At 36.8% G+C, this 23,058-nt stretch overlaps 1 protein-coding gene across 1 annotated transcript in view; it reads right to left on the bottom strand.

The window, feature by feature from the left end:
• The window catches only part of LOC109423316 (protein eiger), a 57,864-nt gene extending 46,352 nt beyond the window's left edge, over positions 1-11,512 (bottom strand). The window contains exon 1 of the mRNA XM_019698248.3: positions 10,973-11,512. Coding sequence (XP_019553793.3) covers positions 10,973-11,146 — 174 coding nt within the window. The 5' untranslated portion in view covers positions 11,147-11,512. The remainder of the gene's footprint in view (positions 1-10,972) is intronic.
• Positions 11,513-23,058: the final 11,546 nt, after the last annotated feature.

Raw genomic sequence — 23,058 nt, 5'->3', positions numbered from 1 at the left:
AAATTATCTATATTTTTTAACGGAATGGCATAGCAGCAATCCCTGTACACAAAAATCTGTCTTTGTGAGACTTTAAAATTTTATTTTTATTTGTGATGGGAAACCACGGGAAACCGATAAAATATTCTAACTCAACTCATCTCCTAATTATCAATAATTCAGAGTTTCACATGATTTCTTTCATGAAAGAATTTTTATTACAATTTGGGAGTTTGTCTATACTTGAAAAAATAATTCAAATATTCTTTTTCGAAAACCAACAAAGAATTTGGGAATTACTGATATGTTACAAATGTGATTGCTGTCAAGCAAATAACAGAAGAAACACTATATCCAGGGCCCCAGGGGCTTTTCCAAACTGACTATGCGAACACTAGGATACAACAGAAATAGAAACGCAATCCAAAGCGATTCTGTTTCAGCGTGTTCATTAGGCCGTCCCTTATTTTGCAAAAAATAGAAAAGGTTTTAAGTTCGTTAGTTGAAAATGATCGTTTTAGCAAAGAAATGATCGTATCAAAATTGAAGTCTGTATCTCAAGGCTAATTAGCTTAAGTGATTCCTTAAGGGGCCTAAAGTTGCCAAAAATTGTATGGGACTAAAAAAACATGAAATTTTTTTCGACGAAAAAAATACACTATTCTACTAAAACTGATAATTTTAGGACCCTAAAGGGCCAAAAATTACCAAGATTTGGGAGGAGGAAGTATTATCGGAGGAATGGATGGAAGGTATCGTGTGTCCCATCTACAAAAAGGGCGACAAGTTGGATTGCGGGAACTACCGCGATCACACTACTGAGCGCTGCCTACAAGATACTCTCTCAAATTTTATGCCGCCGTCTATCACCGATTGTAAAAGAGTTCGTGGGATAATATCTGGCTGGATTTATGGGTGAACGCGCTATAACGGACCAAATGTTCGCCATCCGCCAGGTGTTGCAGAAATGCCGCGAATACAACGTGCCCACACATCACTTGTTCATCAATTTTAAATCGGCGTATGGTACAATCGATCGAGACCAGCTATGGCAGATCATGCACGAATACGGATTCCTGGATAAACTGATACGATTGATCAAGGCGACGATGGATCGAGTGATGTGCGTAGTCCGAGTATCAGAGACACCCTCGAGCCCCTTCGAATCTCGCAGAGAGTTACGGCAAGGTGATGGTCTTTCGTGCTTGCTATTCTACATTGCTTTAGAGGGTGTAATAAGGAGATCGGGGATAAACACGAGTGAGACGATTTTCACGAAGTCCGTTCAGCTGCTTGGTTTCGCTGATGTTATTGATAGGGTAGCGCACCCAGAAATCGCCCACACCCCAGTTTTCGCCTACGTACTGGATCTTTTTTATTTTAAATACATTAAATCTGTTTTTGAATGATTAATTCTAATGACAATACATAGTTTTACATTATTCTTAATCAAAAACCTAAAATTGTAGCATCACATTCCAAAATTCGTAAATCGTATGCTTAGATAAACCATGCTAGACTAAGCCCTCAGCATATGTTAAATCACTAGAAATGCCATACATGAAAATAGGCATAAATGTATATATTGAAAGTGTTTGTCGATATATTTTCGTTTATAACGTTGAATATGAATTTAATTATATTTTAAAAGCTCTTTTAAACGGAAATATTGTGATTAAATTCGCGAAATTCCATTTAAATCAGATGGCGAAAATTGGTACTCGAATTAAGAAGCTGATCCATAATTCGCCCTGGGCGAATCTTCATATACTGTACTTCTCATACCCGCTGAGCCAGTTTTCGACCCTCTTGGGCGAATTTTACCGAAAAGCTGTTATTTTTATGAAAGCGGTGAGAAGGCCTAAACTTGCTTTATTCTAGTTCAAAATCGTTTATCTGATAGGTATTTTGATTAGAATCTAAGAGGGGAAGGGATATATTGTTAAGCAATCCCGCATAGAAAAATACCAATTGACATAAAGTCCAAACAAGGTTAGTTTTTCTCATGATGTTTATTGTTGAACAATGTAAAATCATATGCTAACGACCATAAATTACAATTTAGGCAAACCATATCAGATAGTGGCAATATTTTATAGTACCCAAGTATTGTTGAGCTATATGTAGATGCAAACTCGTTTGTAATGTAAACTGTTTCGAGAAGGTAGCAAAATTCTTGGCGTTCATAAAAAATTTGTTATTTTTTGCGATAGAGTCCCGCTACCATGTGTTTCTTTGTTTCGTCTGAAGTAAAAAGACCCAATTCCTAATAAGAAAGCATAAATTGAAGCTTGTAATATTCAAATCTGATCGCTTGATGCGCTGGTTATCATGCATTTGACAATATAACAATTTCTGAAACAAAAGGACAAAAGGAGACAAAAAGTCAAAATTAAATTTGCATCCGCCTAAATCGAGGCGGTTGAAGAATTGGGTTTTTAAATTTTGAAAAATGTATCGATTTTTTGATTTTATACAAAAGAGCACCTTTTTCTGAGCCACTATGATTTTTTTCAGATTTTTAGAACTTTATTTTGGCACCTTAAATCAATTTAAAAGAGATTTTTAGAAATCACCTTTTGACAGCTTGGCAACTGTTTGACAGTTCCGCTCAGTACAAACTGCGACGAGGGGTGATTCGCTCCAGTGGCGTAGCCAGAAATTGGCTCTGGGAGGGGTTTTCAGCGGTCAATGATACCTTTTTTGATTTGACACTCATATTTTGTAAACAGTAATAAGTAATTGTATTCGTAGTTTAAAAATAGCGGCGCAGCCGAAAAAAATTGTAGCAAAGCGCTTTATACTGAAAATTTGTTCCACAAACTTTGGCTCTAGGGGGTTTTTAACCCTAAATCCCCCCCCCCCCCCCCCCCCGTGGCTACGCCAGTGAATCGCTCCCATACAAACTTCAAATTGATTTTTAAATAGGTTCCCGGGCACCAAAATTCATGAAAATTTGGATTTCGGCTCAGTTTGACATGCAGATGCAGAATATCGAATAATCTCAACACCGTTAAAGAAGCCAATTCTTGTATTTGGGCTCACTGATGACCGCCAACGACACCAGCAGAGAAATTCAGAGGCGCATTGTGGCAGGAAATCGTGCTTACTTTAGACTCCGCAGAACTCTACGGTCAAATAAAGTTCGCCGTAACACGAAGTTAACTATCTACAAAACGCTGGTTAGACCGGTCGTCCTCTATGGGCACGAAACATGGACCCTACGTGCAGAGGACCAACGCGCTCTTGGAGTTTTCGAACGGAAGGTGCTCCGTGCCATCTACGGCGGAGTGCAGATGGAAGACGGGACTTGGAGAAGGCGAAAGAACCACGAGCAGCATCAGCTGCTGAGAGAACCAACCATCGTCTACACCGCGAAAATCGAGGCTACGGTGGACGGGTCACGTCATCAGGATAGCAACCCGACTAAAATGGTTCTCGAGAGTCATCCGACCGGTACAAGAAGACGTGTAGTGCAGCGAGCTAGGTGGGTCGACCAAGTTGAGGACGATCTGCGGACCCTACGCAGATTGCTGTGTATCGTTCTCAAAGTCCTCTGCAAGGTGATACTAAACCGGATACAGGAGGAGATTGACGCAACGGCAGCAAGCTGTGTGGACCATATTGTCACGCTCCGTATCATTCTGGAGCAAATCAATGAATTCCAAGAGTCTCTCTACCTGGTGTTTATTGATTACAAAAAAAACGACCATCTCCAATGAATGAACTCCAGGAATGAACTAGTTAACTATTCGTTAGCCCTTGATGTGCTCGCAGAGAACAGACATCCAAGTCCAATCTGAATTTTGTGTAAGGAATATTTCATCGGCAACACAAGTGGCAATAGCGTGGCGCTGCAATCGGTGAGTTTCTCATACTAATGTAATTCACCACTTCAATTGTTTCAATTCACATCTGGCAGGCAATATGGTGTTTCGCGGTGCTTGTGTTTTCTCCATGTATTGGTTTGCATCCTTTATCAAGTAAGGATACCAATCCTTACACAACTTTTAGAATGAAATTTGTTATAGCCTGGATATCTGTTCTCTGTAATGTCCTGATCAACTTTGCTGAAGACGAAATTTTTCTATGAAGCCTGATTTTCGAGATTCAGCAGCTAAGAATTTCTAAAACTCACTAGCGCTACCTAGCAGATAAGCCCTTAACCAACGAACTTACCGAAGACGATTTTTTTTATGTAGTCTGATTTTCAAGATACAGAAGTTCAGAACTTTTAGGGCTCACTAGCATCAGCAGATTTGCCTTGAATCAACTAGTGAACTATCAGGTAGCTTTTGATGTTCTGATCGACCTTTCCAAAAACGAAATTCTTCTATGGGGTCGTTCAAATATGACGTCCATCATTTAGAGAGGAGGGGGTGGTGTTCTAAGAAAGTGTGCCACGCCATGTATAAGGTATACAGTGGGAGGGGGGGTCTAAAAATCCTGAAAAATGATGGACGTCATATTTAAATTGTCTCTATGTAGTCTGATTCTCGAGATACAAAAGTCTGGAATATTTAGGGCTCACTAACACCACCTAGCGCATAAACCTTGAACTAACTAGTGCACTATCGGGTAGCTCTTGATGTACTGATCAACCTTGCGAAAACTAAATTCTTATATGTAGTCTGATTCTCGAGACACAGAAGTTCAGGATTTCTACAATCAACTAGTTCACTAACGGATAGCTGTTGATGTCCTGATCAACCTTGCCAAAGACGAAATTCTTCTATGTAGTCGGATTCTCGAGATTCAGAGGTTTAAATTTTTTAGGACTCACTAACGCCACCTAGCAGATAAACCTAGAACCAACTAGTTCACTATCGGATAGCTCTTGATGTCCTGATCAACTTTGCCGAAGACAAAAATATTCTATGTAGTGTGGTTGTTGAGAAACAGATGTTAAGAATTTCTATGACTCGCAAACGCCACCTAGTCGATGTACCTAGAACCAACTAGTTCAGTATCGGTTAGCTCTTGATGTCCTGATAGACTTTGTCAAAGACGAAAATCTGAAATTCCTCTATGTAGTCTGATTCTCGAGATACAGAAGTTCAGAATTTTTAGAGCCCGCTTGCGTCACCTAACGGACAAACCTACAACAAACTAGTTCACTGTCGGATAGCTGTTGATGTCCTGATCAACCTTGCCGAAGACAGAATTCTTCTATGTAGTCGGATTCTCGAGATACAGAGGTTTAAATTTGTTTAGGACTCACTAGCGCCACCTAACGGATAAACCTAGAACCAACTAGTTCACTATCGGATAGTTCTTGATGTCCTGATCAACTTTGCGAAGACAATTTTTTTCTATGTTGTTGGATTCTCAAGATACGAGCGCGACGGTATTAGCAATGGCTGTTGACGAAACAACTATCAAAGCACAATGGTTCATGATCACTAGCGTCACCTACTGAAGCGAATACGTACTAAATTATGTACTATCGGAGAGTCCTTGATCTCCTCAACAACTTTGCTGAAGACACCAGTCTTCCAAAATGCTTCATTTCTCCGCAGTTGTCGCAAAAGTTACTGATCTACAGGGGATACTCAAAATAACTGGGATAGGTAAAATTTTCACTTTTCAAAAAATGTTCAACTAGCTGTAACATTTCGAAAAGGGCATCAAATATTCTCAAATTTTTACTGTAAGTTTATCAACTAGTTGTGTATCAGTGGTCCAATTTAGGAAAAGATCGGACAATGCTACATGAAGTAAGAAAGATTCTGAAAAAGGGTATAATTCTCTGATAGGCAACTTTGAGCTGTTACATATATCTCCGGATTCAATAAACCGAATGAAATTATGATCATTTATGACTAATATAATGAGCTATCAAAAACTTTTGACTAAACTTAAAATTCTTCACACGAAAGAAAATTATAACGATTTACTTATTTTTCTAATATAACACCAATTTATTCAAAACTTCATAATCGTTTCAAAATTCGAGATAGTAATTAGAGTTCATTTAAATTTTCTCTAATGTATGAAAATGTATGAAAAAAAGTGGTTGGGGAAGCGTTGCCTGTACGATAGGCAAACAGTTTCAAACAATAAACAAATCGCTTTCGCTCTTCGTACATATGTACAACAGAGATGGTTATATTTGCGGTTTAGGGGAAGATGATATAGATCGATGAGATTAGAATTGAACCTTATGACAACTAGGTTGCCGAGCATGAGCATGAGCATGAGATGACCGTACAATTCGTAGTTGCTACTCCGTTACTGACCAGAACAGTCAACATTGCACAGGGAACCAAAAGGATGGGGCCTGGGTGTAGCTTCCCATCCTCAATGTGCAATTTTGAAGGTTCAAAACTTTATATTGTCAGTACCGGCGCCGGCCACGTCCTTACGGTCATCGGGGAAGGGAAGAAATGTTGGTGTGACATCCGTTGCTACTAGAGACCGTGTGTACCTCCGCATCCCCACGGTTGTCACAGGAAGGAAGTTTGTTAGTGGGAAGGGAAGGGATAGAAAGTTACATAAGTCTGGATTCACATTGGTATGTGATATGAACTATGCAACCCTTGATATGATTTAGTCTTCCGCCAGCCGGCTGTCGGAAGAATACAATAATTTTATTGTATGTTTGTGTATTAAATTTAATTATATACCGGGTATGAATAATTTTTAAACCACGCTCAGTTGATCCGACACTCGTAATAACGCACGTTTTAAGCTTATCGTTTCTCAGTCAGAAAATAAACTGTATGCAATTCCGTTTAGTGTTACTGCCAATGCTGAAAAACCGAAACCCGCGCCGTAGCTTTACGAGAAAACTGGACAACTAAACAACTAAAATCGTTGCTTTTGAGTTTCACCTATGTTCTTGTATTACTTTTTTTTCGCGTTCCCGTGTTAATAAGATTGCTTATAATAAAACCGTTGTACATATTTATTATCCGCGAAAGTTCGCAACGCGTAATATAAGTTGAAGATGTGATGAAAAACAAAAAAAAAATTATCGTAAGTGTTCAAAAAAGAAACCATAATTATGGAACTCGGCACGAATAAATCGACGCGGTCTACTTGTCACTGTATCGTACGGTAATCTTGACCTTTCTAAAGAAAGAGATAATTCGCCGCTTTGATCGCTGATTGCCTGCTTGTAAATCTGAAATAGAAAATAGTATTAAATTGTGATACGTTCTCCACTGTTATATTTTTGTAAATGGTTATTTATATATAGGTTAAATTTACCTGCATCCCTCTGAAACAAACGGTATATTAGCAGTGAAAAATAAATAGAGTAAAAAAAATAAATAAATAAATAGTGTAAAGAAGTACACCAAATTTTGATCTTGGAATGTTCCTGCATTTAAATAAACCCGGCCGGAAAATAGCAAGATCAAAACTTGATATGGTAGATCTTACACCGTAACGCACCATTCCAAGGTGATCTACCCACGCTACGGGTTGTATTGATGTTGAATTGTTGTATGTTGAATGTTGTATGTTGAAATTGTATGTTGAATTGAACCTTATGACAACTAGGTTGCCGGGTCATTAATTGGCTCGGTAGCTTAGTTGGTAAAGCACTTGTCTAGCGAATAAGGGTCATGAGTTCAAATCTCACCTGAGCTGTGGATTTTTTCCCAATTTAACCAATAATTTACCCATCTGTACATATGTACGTTGAGTTATTTGAAATTCATAATTGACCACACGGATTGGTATTACCGAAAATTTGCACTTTGAGTGAGTCGTTTCTCTAATGGTTTTGTGTATATTTATGTTTCAAAGGAAAGCAACTAAATGGCCGGCAATAAATTGAAAAAGTATTGGGATGCATATGAAAAATGGAATAATTTCCTAACAAAACATAGAATAAATGAAACCGCTATAACTTTTTTTCTTACAAATAATTTCAAATTAAGTTAAATGTTTTTCAAAGTTCATTATATTAGTTATAAATGATCAAAATGTCATAGCATTCGGTTCATTGAATTCGGAGACATAACAGCTCAAAGTTGGCTATCGGATAATTATACCCTTTTCTAGAATCTTTCTTACTTCGTGTAGAATAGCCCGATCTTTTCCAAAATTGGACCACTGATACACAACTAGTTGACGAACTCACAGTAAAAATTTGAGAATATTTGATGCCCTTTTCGAAAAGCTACAGCTAGTTGAACATTTTTTGATAAGTGGAAATTTTACCTGTCCTAGTTATTTTGAGTATCCTCTGTATAAATAGATAATAGGCGTTCGAGGCATCTGATCTATAAATAGATCACTGGGCGTAAATGGGTTAATTAAAATATTTTCATTATAACCTGATTTGGATAAACATGTTTAATAGTATTTTGTTTAAACTAGGGCCTGGGACCATTTGGGTAGGACGACCTTCCTGCTAAAGCACGGTAAATATCAAACCGATTGACTTGAATTTTTGAACGTGGCTAGATATGTACATAGAACGTGCCCCAAAAATTAAGTCAATCGGTTCAAAATTGACTGAGTTTTAGCAGCATGTACGCAAAAAAGGTCCTCCTGCAGGTGCCCAAAATTCATCCAGTGACTTTGATAGTTTGCGGTGCTATGACTGCAAACTTGTTGTACTTATTGCACTTTCATTTGAACCAATTAAACCGACCGAACGTCCACTATACTGCCGTGAGCAGCATAGTTGTACCATGTTAATAGGGATTCCTATAGAACATGGGGCAACTATGCTGCACACAGCAGTATAGTTTCCAGCATTTTTTTGACTCGCTAAGCTGATAATCATTTTTATAGTATAAAATCATCTGAGTTTGGAAACACGAAGGAAAAAATACAGCGGAGCGCAATTTTTTTTCCAACTGCCCATGCAAGACTGGTGATTTGAAATCGATTTTTGTTCTATTCTTAAGCAATGTTGCACACTTCATACATCTCCCCAGCTAACACAAAGTCTTATATGATGATGTATAGGATGCTAAAGTGGAGGCCATATGCGTACATGCTTCCATTTACCCGCGTGTAAAGTGTACATATATCGCCTCCACTTTTGCATCCTATGCAACATCATGTATTGCTGTGTGCGTTCAAGATGCAAACGGTGCCCAAATGCGCTTCAAACGCGGTAACACATGTTACCAAAGGCAACGTAGCAACCATAGCCAATATCAACGCCAACCTAGGATTTGAAAGCTCCCACTGACATCGGGTTACTTGTTAGAAAATCTTACCGCATTTGGTGCTCCCGCATTCGATATTTGCATTTTGAATGCACACAGCAATACGATCATGTGTTTGCTGGGTCGTTCTCTGTAGCCTGCTCCAATAAGGCTGTTTTTTACAATAACTCACTAACATTTTATATTTCAATTCTAATTTTAGTTTTTATTTTTTGTTTGTTAAAAAATATACATTTTTTTTTTTCAAAAAAGTATGATTTTTTTTCGAAATTTTGCTATTTTTTGGAGATTACCCATTTACTTCTTCCTGGCATGACGTCCTCAATATGAAAAAGTCTGCTACTCAGCCTAATGTTCTAAGGACTGTATCGGAAATAAACTATAAATGTTCAAAATGCTTTATCTCGAAGCACGGTTGGTCTTTTGATTCCGGTTCTTCTATGAAATCTTCACAATATAGTTAAGTTTAGAACTGCTTGAAGAAATTTGGAAAATGTTTAGTTTTATTGAAAATATGGTTCTGGGAGTATACTACACAAAATAACAATCTGTACAAACTGCATTATTTTTTTAAATTTCTTAACGTTTCAATAATTTGTTGGGCAAAAAATTTGCACGGGGAAAAATCTGGAAAAAAAAAATTATTATTACTAGCAGTTATGTGCACATAATATATCACTCAACACCGACTTTTAAAATTCGTATTTTGGGATAGAAAAACCTTCAACATTTCGAATATGGTCTATCCCAAAAAAACAACTATTTTTTGGTTGAACTTTGACGCTCCGTTTTGAATATCTTCAAATGTCATAAAATCCCGTTTTCTGTTAAAATTACCTCTTCAATAAATTTAAAAACATACCCAATTGAAAAAATGCAAATTTTCAACTAAATTATTATTTTTTATTTGCGTAATCGGTTTATGAAGACGCATAAAAAAAGAGTTCCTCGAAAAATGGCCTATTTTTCATTTTTAAGAATTGCGCTAAACAGCGGAAGGAATTTTTCTTGATAAAAATAATTTCCCTATGTCATGAGCATTCTGGAAAAGAATATATTTGCGCAAAAATAAGAGAAAAAATTGAATATTTTCGCAATTTTGAAGTTTTAGGAGGTGTTCAAAACATATGTGAAATCTATGAGATAAAAGTCCAAGTTAAATTATTATTTTTTGAAAATCAGAACTGCCATTCTTAATTTCTCAGATTTTTATTGTATCTCCAAAAATCAAGTTATGTTTATTTCGAACAGATTATTTTTTAGGCAATTGTGAACGTTTAGAGCTAATTTCCGATACAGTCCTTATGAGCACATCCACAGTTATTAACTGAAGCATCATTTACCAATGATAATTTAATATGTGTATAGTATGTACATCGTAAACAAACACGAAGATACTCTGTGCCCAAGGAAGTCAAGGAAATTTACTTTACGAAAAGTTCCTGGGCCGACCGAGAATCGAACCCGTCACCCTCAGCATATTCAAGCTGTTTACCCTAGCCTTTACAGAGATTGTCCTATATACTTTTAATAAAACATGACTTTAATCAATTTAACATCAAAAGTCGAATTAATTGCGAAAGTTATTGAACAAAAAAATATATGCAACTCCAGATCTATTAAAATCTATTCCCACATCCATCGATGGTGTTTGATGTTTCGTGCCTACTTTTTCAAGTTTTTCGTAATTTTACTGACAAATCATTTAGTTTTATCGCATTTGGTTTCGTTCCAAATTCGATCATATGTAGCTCGGACTCTTGAAAGAGCAACAAAACCGATAAGAACCATTCACTGACCCCAGCGCAGGTAACCATCATCGACCACTGTTTACTCTATTCTAGGTTTTGTTTGCTCACCTCCAGCGCAACGGCGGACACCGTCAGCCCGAGCAGGACCACAAAGCCGCAGATAAGCAAATATCTTTTCACCGATGTCTTATCCACACATTCCTTGGGCAGATTCTCCAGGGCATTCGGTGCACTTAGAAATGGCTTCAACGACTCGGCAGTCATTGTGGCGGTCACTGGCATGAAATATGTCTTCGCTTTTCGGTTTAACAAGTGCACAGGTTTTTGAATAGAAGCCTATCAATCGTTATTAACACATTTCACAAATTTTCAATTATTAAATCCACTTTTTTCGTCACACTCAAGCTGGTTTTCTCAGATTAACATTAATAAAAATAACGACCAAAATATTTGCACTTCTAATTTCAAATTTAATATTGCACAAATTTCACAAAGCAAAAGCAATCACATCAGTTAGGGAAAATAAGCGTTTGACCATCGCGAAAGTCAGCGTGCTACTGAGGAGCGATCGTGACCGCTCGCTGACTTCTTAGAGAGCATCCTACGACGGCGGCGACGGCGGTTGGCAAAGCGGAACGACAACCCAAGGAAACTATACAACACTCAGAGAACGATCGCAATCTTGATCGTGCGATGATCTGCTCCCTCTCGATCGGGTCTGGTTCCTTTGCGCCTTGCGTTGCGCTGCTGACTGACGGGAACCATGCTTCCTTGCGCGGTGCCTGTTGCTTGCGCTAGTACCTGCTTCTACACTCCCGTTCAAAAGTTTGGGGTCACCCTCTCAAAAACATGTCATTTTTTTAGGCCCATATCTCCGCCAATTTGCGTCCGATTTCAAAACCCTAGGTTTCATTCAAAAGATAATAAGTCAAAGAAACTTTGAACATGATTCAAAAGAAACTTTTTCAAAAAAAATTGTATGTAAACTTAACCCAAAGTTGCCAAATTTTCTAAAAAATGAATATAAACTTACGGCAGTGTCGCTGGAAGTTGGGTCGACCAAATTTTAAGATGAAAGCGGTAATATGACCCATTTTCTATTAGCTTTCAACTGCTTTTTACAGAACTTAGCTAAAAAATCTAGAAAAAAAGTTATTAAGTAAATTAATCCTTAATGTCATCGACCAAAAGTTTGGGGTCACCCCTCAATATGATGTATCGGCCAAAAGTTTGGGGTCACTTTCGTAAAACATGGAAAAGTGATTTGGTGATATCTTCGTCATCTATAGCTCAATTTTAATTATTTTTGGCTCATTTCAAAGATAATTAACTAAATTTACGTTTGATGTCTTCAACTTAACGTATTTAACGATTTTTGTATATAAAAATGTTATGTAAAGAAGAATTAAAATTGAATGAAAGATGACAAAGATATCAACAAATCACTTTTCCATGTTTTACGATAGTGACCCCAAACTTTTGGCCGATACATCATTTTGAGGGGTGACCCCAAACTTTTGGTCGATGACATCAATGATTAATTCACTTAATAACTTTTTTTCTAGATTTTTTAGCTAAGTTCTGTAAAAAGCAGTTGAAAGCTAATAGAAAATGGGTCATACTACCGCTCTCATCTTAAAATTTGGTCGACCCAACTTCCAGCGACACTGCCGTAAGTTTATATTCATTTTTTAGAAAATTTGGCAACTTTGGGTTAAGTTTCCATACATTTTTTTTGAAAGAGTTTCTTTTAAATCATGTTCAAAGTTTCTTTGACTTATTATCTTTTGAATGAAACCTAGGGTTTTGAAATCGGACGCAAATTGGCGGAGATATGGGCCTAAAAAAATGACATGTTTTTGAGGGGGTGACCCCAAACTTTTGAACGGGAGTGTATATGTTTATACTATCACCGTCATCATTATGGACTTGGTATATTTTGCGTATGGATGAGATATTTAGAGAATCGCCCCCTCCCGGAATAAAGTTGTTATTGACTCTGGCAACGAACAGCAGACCGGCAGAGTTCATTCATCATTTCTTTCTGGATTTTTATCTGGGTGGGTTGGGAAGTGAAGACGAAGACATTTAATTGGTAAACAATGATACCGTCAGAAATGTAGATATGTATACGATTGGATGAGTAGTATTTAGTAGATCGATAAATACTGTCAGCATTTTAGTGCTGATGGAGATGTTCGTCGGTGAAACAGTTGAATACCTACTAACTTTTGGTTGGCGTCTTTAGCATAAAATTTATTTAAGGAACAATCACCAGTTAAACTACTTGATAATGTATGGTGTTGGGAATCCAGAGGTGGTGGAATTTCTTTCAAATCTGATTTTGTATTTATATAAATATCTGACGTAATTAGGAGAGATTGCGATCGAATGTTGTTTTGAAAGCTATGTCTATATTTGTGGATTTTGGATTATCAGATTCAATCTAGTTCAGCGTTTAGTTCAAAATACACCTATTGTTGGGTGCTGATAGGATTTGGCATTTGGACACAAATGCTCGAAATCACACCACTTCGTCATTGAAAATGCATGCATGGACGCAAAACGACCATGCGCCTCCATGAGTTTGTTCCTAAGACGAGGAGGCTCGTATTGGTTTTATCTAGGTACATAATTTCGAACGAATCAACGACCTTGTTAGATATGTAGGTAAGTGTCACATTAGTAGCATATACAGGTATACCTCGATTTAGTGGACATTTCAGTTTTTGAAATGTCTATAAAATCGAATTTTACATAAAATCGAAGCAAAATTTTTAATTTTATTTTTATTTAAATTTTTTTACTAAAATGTACCAAAACATATAAAAAATGCATGAAAATTTAGTTTTTGATAAAAGGCTCGGAGTTTTTGGCATATATTAGTAATTCTCGCTAAATAAAGAATAAACCTCGCTATTTTGTTACTATCAAAATCTTTTGTCGTCAAAACTATGTATGGTTGAAAGAAGCCAACATTTTGAGCAATGGACATACACAATAACGTTATTTGCATAAATGTCCAAAAACATCTAAAAAATTCAAAAATTGTTCAGGGATTCCTTTGAAAATGTCTCCGAGGATTTATTTACCCTGGAATTTCTTCACGAATAGCTTCATAAATTTCTCAAGGGATCCCATCTGAAATTCCTCAAGGGGTTCCTTCAGAAATTAAGAGGCTCGTGAAAAGTACTTGACATGGCATGGTTACCGGATGTGCTGTATTTCTCGAACGATCTTTCTGTATAAGTAGTGTAGGTTTGTGGCGCTATCTCCGACGGTCTCCGACTAAAACTTTCCATATCAAATCATTATGTTATAGAATATTTCAGAAAATCTTCCACGTGTTCCTCCAAAAGAGTCACAAAGAATTATTTAACGAAATTTGGCAAGAATTGCTTCACCAATTCCTCCGTAATTTTTCACAAATCATTTCAGAGATTGTTTGAGAATTTCTTCCAGGGATTACTTCAGAAATTCCTTAATTTATTTATTTATAAATTTCCCTAGGCATTCGTTTGGAGAATCTTTTGGAGATTTCTTTAGAAAACCTACCGAAAATTACTTCAGAAATTCTTTTAAAACGTCTTTCAATTTTTGTTTGCGGAATGTTGGACGAGGATTCGACCAAAAATTCCTTTACAGATTCCTCAAAAAATCATTTCATGGATTCAGTCTCAAATTTTATTCAGAGGTTTGTTTAGAAATTCCTTCTATTCCATAAATTTCACAAAGAATGCTTTCAAAGCATATTTAATCAATAACTTCTGAAATTCCTCCACTTAAAAAAAAATATCCATGAATTTGAGTAGAAATTCCTCTAGGGATTCTTACAAAACTGCGCTCAGAGATTTCTTCAGAAATCCCACTAGGGATCTCTCAGAAGTTTCAGAAAGAGTTGTGTATGATTTTTTGTAGAAATTTCTCTAGGGATTTCTTCAGAAAAATCTTCAGAGATTTACCTTTTTTTTCAAAATTTTTAGATTTTTTGGTCCGAATAATCCTTTGAAAATTCCTATTATAATTTTCTTGAACGATCTCACAAAGATTCATTCCAAAACTTTCTCCGGGGTTTGCTTTAAAAATTACTCCAGAGATTTTTATCGAATTTGAATTTCTGTAAGAAAAACTTTCTGGGATTTCTCTAGGAATTCCTCCAGGAACTCTTTAATAAAATGTGAGATCCATTCGGGAATTTTTTGCAGGGCTTTCTATAGAAACTACTCAGGGGGTTTCCTCACAAATTTTTCGAAAGGTTCTTTCAGAAAATCCTTAGTGGCTTTTATATTACTTAAAAAAAATTTTCACAGGTTTTTCGATAATTCTTTCGTAAGCCATTGCTGAAATTCATCCTAGGATTCAATAAAAAAAAAAACGTTCGCGAGTTCCTGAAAAAATCTCACAGGAATTCTTTATAATATCTTCTAGGGATTTCTTGAGACTTTAGATTGTCATTTAGAATTTTTTCCAAGAACTCCTTAAGAAAAACTTGCACGGACAGTTTCCAGAAATTTTGGATGGATTTGAAAAATCTTGCATAGATTGTTCCAGAAATTCATCTACGAATTTCTTCAGATTTCTTTAACTGAGATTCCTCCAAAGTTTTTTCAAAATATTCATCTGGAAAACCATGATCTTTCTCAAAAATACTTCAGAAACTCCTCCAGGATTTCCTCCAAGCGTACCTCTAAGAATTTCTCTATGGATTTCTCCATGAGTTCATTAAAAACTTGTTTAGGATTTGTATTTCCACGATTTTTTTTTTCAAAAATATCTGAAGAGGTTTTGTTGTGTATTCCGCCAGGAGTTTCCAGGTATTCCTTCCAGAATAACTTCTGAACATTTATCTATGGATTCTAAAAAAAATATTTTTTTAGAATTTTTTTTTCAGGAATTTATTTAGAATTTTCTTCAGATTTTTTCAAAATTCATTCTGAAATTACTTCAGCGATACTTTGGAAATATCTTTAGAGACTTCTTCAATATTTCTAGAATTACTGCAGAAATTTCGGCAAGGATTTCTTCAAAAGTTGTTCCATGGATTCTTTCAGAAGTTGTTCCAGCAGTTCCTTCAGGAATTGCTCAACCGGTACCTTTAATGATTCCTCCAGGAATTCATCCTTGGGAATGTACATGTGAAGGGACGCTGAACCTTGACTAACTAGTACTGATTCTACCATGACATGGCACAATGGCACAAATTTCCCAAATGGAGGAGAACGTGCCTCTTGAGCCGACCTACTGATACCATGACAACACTAGAAATAATTTATCGCACATCTTGTAATCTTCTAAAGCATGACAATAACCTTTTTATGGAATTTGCTACAAATTTTGGAATTCAATCAGCAGGCATCTACAAAAAATATCAGGAATGTAATGCAGTAGGACACGATCGATGAAGTACCAGATTTGTAGTAATGAGCTAAATTTTTGTATGGCGAGAAGGTAAATTCTCTGTTTTTGCGAGAAAGTTGTTTTTTTTATTTCATTTCTTGTCTTTTTAACAGCAAAGTCTTCCATAGTTTTGCTCAAACAGCATCAAATTATACAAAGAATCAAAATACTCACGCTTTTTTGTACCATTTCCTTGCAAAAACGGAGAAATAACCTTCTCATCATACAGACACATAGCTCATTACTACAAATCTAGTACTTCACCGATCGTGCCTATTCTCGGTGAGGAAGTCATAAGAAATGTTGAAAAAAGTTAGTTAGAAAAATTTGAAGAAAAGTCTGTCGAATGAGCAGTTTGCATGCATCCGCCAAAAATATTGTCATTGCTAAGGTAAAAAAAATATCGCTAGAAAATCACCCCATACATATACTTCGCTCATCGTGATCATCTACGAAGCAAGCCAGAGATATTAAAAAAAAATAAAGTGCCAGAAAGGGAAATATGAGATTAAGGTAAATATATAGAACTAAGTATCTCATGAGGTATGCTTTGGCACTAATATGGGTGCTCCATAAAACAACTTATTGATCTAAAGTGCTCCGCGTGTCAAAAGGCTGAAAACCCCTGCATTATAAGTCATCATGATACAAGATGCAACTTTGAAACTGATTGAATATTAAAAAATTTACCATTAAAAAAATGTACATAAAATCGAGGTAAAATGTACATAAAATCGAAGTACATAAAATCGAGGGTCTATATAATCGAGAGTCCACTAAATCGAGGTATACCTGTACTTAGTTGGGCCGACGGCCCCTTTCCGGTTCTCCGCTGAATATGGCTGTAGCTTGTCGTTCCATCGGCATACAAGCTACGTGCCCAGCCAGAAGCTGTCCTCCAGATTACCGCCGAATTCACTAGTTTACAAAATAAAACGAATGTCGTGAACTTCTATCAACGACCAAAATTTTTGAACCACAATTTAGCGCTGATTTCGAAACCGCGCTTCAAAAATTTTTAAGTAGAAGCGTTTTTGAGTCTTAGCTTAATATCGAGTTTTACAACTTTTTAAAATATGGAATTTACTAAAATTCAAATATCTTGCATTTTTTCAACCAATTTTAAATCTTTTTCCATAAATCAAAAGCTGAATATAATAACATTAGAACATCTGAAAACAGGTTTTATGTGAGATTGATGAAATTCAAGGTATTGACAAGTTTTAGGGGCGATTTCCCTTAATTTTAGCAAAATTTCCAAACATATATGAAGAAATGTATTTTTTTTTTCAATAAGAAAAAAAAACAATTAAAAAATTCTTTCTCAACGTTTATTTGACTTATCATATGTAGGCGAGTTACAGTAAAAAAAATCAGCGACTTTGCTTAAAAATAGAACAAAAATCAATTTCAAATAATCAACCTTGTATGGAAAGTAGAAAAAATTTCCGCTCTATTGTAATTTTTTTCCTTCGCATTTTCGAACGCTGGGCATGATTCTACCGAGTTCAAAAATGCTGTAAACTAGTAATACTGCTGCACGTAAGGTGCTGCACGTTCAGACTCCAAAGGCTCTCCAATCAGCTTCTCTCAACGTCCACGATTTTAAATAGACCGTAGTATCAGTATATGATGGGAATAATTAGTGTGTTACGTCTGTTTGTCTGAGTTGTTAGTGTTGGGGTGGTCTTTAGAATTGTTCCTTTAGACTGGTACCGTTTGAAAACAAGTCGAATCACTATTGCAACTTTTGATGCATTCAGCCTTTTGTAATTTTAGCCTTTTGAGATTCAGCTTTGTCACGTAACTCCCTGAGAAATGCCTGGAGGAATTACTGAGGGAATGCCCAGAAAAATCCATGGAGAGATCTGGAAAATTTAGAAATCCCGGCCAAATGTCAGAAGGAATTCTTGGATGAATCCCTGGAAGAATTCCTTGTAAAGTTCCTAAAAAACTGCTTAAAAACATGCTTTTAGGAACCCCTGTTCAAATCTCCAGGGAATTCCCCTAAGGAGGAATTTAATAGTAATCCCTGGCGAAGTTTCTGGAGAATCTCTGTTGAAATTCTTGGAAAAATCTCCGGTAGAATACATGGAGTAATCCCTACAGGAATTCCCGGAAAGATATTTGGTGGTGTGAGATTCCTGGAAGTGAAATCCTTTTAGGATTCTTCAGAAGTGCTACCAAATAAACCCATCGTGGAATATCTAGAGAAATCCCTGGTGAAAGCTTAAAAACACGGACACGTTCAATGCTTCCAGTGAGCTTTTCGCTCTTTGAAGGAGACACGACACTAGACAACGGACTAGCATGCAACGCCCAGTGGCACAGCCGAAAACTTTTCCTGACAGCTGCGGCGGGAATCGAACCCGCGCTCCTCAGCACGATGCGACAAAGAGCTTGGTGACCCTAGCCACACGACCACGGAGCCGCACAGCTTGAGAAATTTCTTGACAAATCCCTGACTAAATTCCTAGACGTATGCTTAGACATATCTTTGGAGGAATTCCTGGAGAAATTTCATGAATAACAAATGCATAACAAATATTGGATTGGGACCTATCCAAAAGATTGCAAGGAATAAAAAAAAACTTGCAGCATCAGATTGTTTCAAAAGGTGGGATATAATTATAGTAGTTTGATAGTTTCAAGTGCATTGTTAAACCAACCAACCGATCGAAAGACCCAATTTACATATAGTTTTAAGCTTGGTGAAAAATTCGCCAAAAAACGGCATCCTAAGCTTAAAACCTAATTGTCAGAGTTCTTAGCTTGCTGAAGACGGTATTATCATATCTTATCCGGGATTTGGGTTATACTTATGTGTTTGAACACTGGTGCCGCCTAGCGGATGAACTTCAAACCAAAGTTGATGTGTTGCCAGATAGTTCTTTACTTACTGGATGCTTGTAACTCAATAGAATTTCGTGTTTGAACTTTTGTGGCACTAGGTACCTATCGCATGAATCACGAACCAATGACTATGAACCATCTATCTAAAATAAGTTTGTTAAGATAAGTTGTAGACAACTTTGCTACACACCTAGAAAAAATCATGTAATTTTGGGTGTCCTGAACCTGACATATACGAGCGTCTTCAAAGACACAAATTTAGAGGTCAAAACATGTAAATTTACGTCTCCTAGGACTTATATTTTCTTAGCGTCTACACACTAAGATCAGCTCGGTATTTTTCCCATCTTTTTACTGAGTTCTCAACAGCAGATTTAACTCGGTACGCTCGGTTATTTATTTTGCGGATATTCTGTAAATGAGTTACCGAGCTCAGCTCACAAACTGTCAAAAGTTACTGAAGTACGGTAAATATCGTTACTGGTGAACGGTAAATACGATTACCGAGTGTACCGAAATAAATCTGCTGTTGAAAACTCAGTAAAAAGATGGAAAAAATACTGAACTCAGTGAAAAAATTACTGAGCTGGAACATCTGAATCTTAGTGTGTAGCAATCGCTAGAACCGATCTGATAAATAAAACATATAAAAATATAATATTAACATGCCTGGATGTGATACTGATTCTACTTTTCTGGTGAAGTGGATTTGTTGACATCTAACGCAACCAACCAGGACTTACATGATGCGCGTGAAATTGAGTCCAATTTGTGATTCAGTCTTGAAAATGTTTACGTTCATTGATGTATCTGTCTCGTGAATATTTCAGAATTTTTAGGTGTGTAGAAACAAATCAGTTTTTGCTTATATTTTTTTTCTGTACATTTTTCACAATTTCCGAATGCTGGAAAATGTTTTGCTTTACCAATTCGTGTAACTTTCTCGAAGAATTATTTATTGACGCCATCATTATTTAAATCGCTTCCAGTTATTTTCCCGTCATCTGTTTGGTTCAATAGAGTTTTCGCATTTTTCGTAAATAGTGTTCTAGTTTTTTTTTTTAGAAATCCTCTAATATTCTTTATTACGGGATCAGATTTTTACAGCAGTTGATGTAAGATATCTGTGTTTGATTAGATTCTCGAAAACTAGCGGGTATGTTCCTCTCTGTAATTTTTGATAACTTTGTTGCATAAGTCCTGTGCTTCCTGGGACAGCTGGCCAATAGGGACCAGAAAAAATGAAATTACAGTGCGAAATCTATTGCCACTTCCACTTGAGCTAGGATGATCAACAATCAGACTCATTTCTGTTCTGAATTTGCTTTGAATGTATGTCTTTCTGTGCGTTAAAGCACAGGAGCACGCAACACAGACATCGGGAATTACAAAGAGTATCATACACGCAAGTTTTTAAGAATCCAAACAAATGCAGATATCTTCGGGCATCTTTGAGAACCACTGTTTATCTAAAATAAAACTTGTTATGCTTAGATTGTATGGGAAAGTTCTAAACGACTCTGTGAAAACGTTTTTGTGGAAAAATCATGTAAGAAAAGCACTGAGTACATGTTTTGATATTTTGATCATTTTATAATGACACATTTTATTATGATACTCATTTCTAGTATGTTAATTTTAATATACAGACGAAAACAGGCTAAAGCTGACTATATTTTCAATAGATAAAACTCGTTCCATATTTTCAAATCTGGAGATTATGGTCCGCGAAAACGTGTGAAAGTTAACAAATGAGCATGTCAAACACTACATTGTAACATTCAAAAACATGATAGATATAAAAGATAGATTGTATACTTTTTACGGGATTTGGTAAGGCAAAACATTTCCCAGAACATATGGAAATTGTGAAAAAATGTACAGAAAAAGTTATAAGCAAAAAACTGATTTTCGGGAGTGCTTCATATGAAACGCCTTAAATGTACACACACATCAAAATATAAAGATTTTGTGTTTTCGGCAAAGTTGTTTCTAGCACAGAGAAACACACGTCACACTCTGCTCACACACCATCGATCACCTTTTTAACGGTGAATTCAAATATTTGGTAGTTGGTCAATTGGTCACTCGCGGCGCTCAAATCGGTTTTGTTCCTGTTTGACGTTTGCTCACTACCGCCATCTAGTGGTTGCTTGATCAAACATAGCTTGATTAGTATTGGGCGATTACGTTTTCGTGATGATGTTTTTAACTGGAATTTGTTCCAAGAGTTACGCCTGTTTCTCTGTGTTTCTAGTGAAATTGTCTACAACTTGTCTGAACAAACTTTTTTTAGTTTATAAATAAAAAAGATAGGGTAAAAGCCCCCTTCTTCGGCCTAGTACCTATATTCATCTTATTTTGTCTCAAAGACTAGAGATGTGCGCCGTCGAGATTTATTACTTCACGCCGCCGGATGTTTTGATTTTCTAGCACGCCGCCAGCTTAAAACTCATCACGCCGCCGAACTTAGAATTTCCTCAATAATCTTCAGAAAATAATCGATTTAAGTTTGAACGCTCCCGAAATGAATGCATGTCATTAATTGCGAATAAACAAAATATTTCGTTCAATGATCTTGTTGAGATTTTAGTTACTTTTTAGTCACTTATATATCATCATAAAAAAATCCTAGCAAATATCATATTCTTCACACAAGGTGTATAAAGCATGCAATGGCAGCATGCATGCTTTTCCCCGCGTGACGTCATAACGACGTTCGTTTATAATTGAGGGGGTTAGAAGCAAAGGGGTGTAAGTTTTTTTTTTATTTTTTTTTGTTTATGTGTATTTTAACTTAGATGCTAATTCTACACTAGGGGTGTAAGTGACAAAAACCCACTTTCGAGTAAATGAAGTTTAAAATTTTTCGCCAATTTTTCATTACATACAAAATGTGAGGAATGTCAAAATCAACCCAATTTTCTCCGATTTATTATAAGTTTTTTTAATCATCGTAAAAATAATCTTAAAAAAGTTCCTGAAAGCTTGAAATCTGAAGAATTCAGGTCCTAATAATTCAATTCATGCCATAACATAAGAATTATGGATATTTTTTGTTTATTATGGAACGTTTAATTGTCTGCCGCACTATATACGAATGTACAATTACAAGTTACTACACTAAAACCTCAATTTATGCACATGGCTGGGGGTGCATAAATTAAAAAAGGCATAAAATGAGGGAAATTTGTGCGTAAAAAAAACTCCTCCACAACGCTTCCGTAACGCCTCTGAATCCCGCCGAAAATGCTCTGAAACTTCCTGAAATGCCTCGAAAATCTCCCTAAAACCCCCTCGGACCCCATGTAACGCACCTGCGACGCTCCGGAACCGTTGAAAACTCCTCCGTAACGCTTCCGTAACGCCTCTGAATCCCGCCGAAAATTCTCTGAAACTTCCTGAAATGGCTCCAAACTCCCTCTTAAACCGCCACGGACCCCATGTAACGCATCTGCGACGCTCCATAACCCCCGAAATCTCCTCCGTAACGCTTCCGTAACGCCTCTGAATCCCAAACCCCAAAATTTCTCTTAATAAGGCGCTCCGAAACCCCCGAAAACGCCTCCGTAAGGCCTCTGAATCCCGCCAAAAATGCTCTGAAACTTCCTGAAATGCCTCCAAAATCCCTCTAAAATCCCCTCGGACCCAATGTAACGCATCTGAACCCCCATAAACGCCTGCCTAACGCCTCCGAATCTATCTAAGACTTACTTGCACCCGTTAAACGTACGTGAGATCCTCGGAAACCCCCGAAAACGTACCTGTAACGCCTCCAAACCCCGCCGAAAATCCTCTGAAACTCTCTGCAATGCTTTCGAAAACCCCCTCAGACCCCCGAAAACCCCCCGGAGATCTCCTGGTACCTCGCGGAAACCCCTGGGAACCCCCTGAAACTCCCTTGTGACTTCCATTTGCTCATCCTTATACAGTCCAGATTCGCT

This window comes from Aedes albopictus, chromosome 2 (genome assembly GCF_035046485.1).
Source record: "Aedes albopictus strain Foshan chromosome 2, AalbF5, whole genome shotgun sequence".
Lineage (NCBI taxonomy): Eukaryota > Metazoa > Arthropoda > Insecta > Diptera > Culicidae > Aedes > Aedes albopictus.
This window is presented reverse-complemented; position numbering and strand designations above follow the sequence as displayed.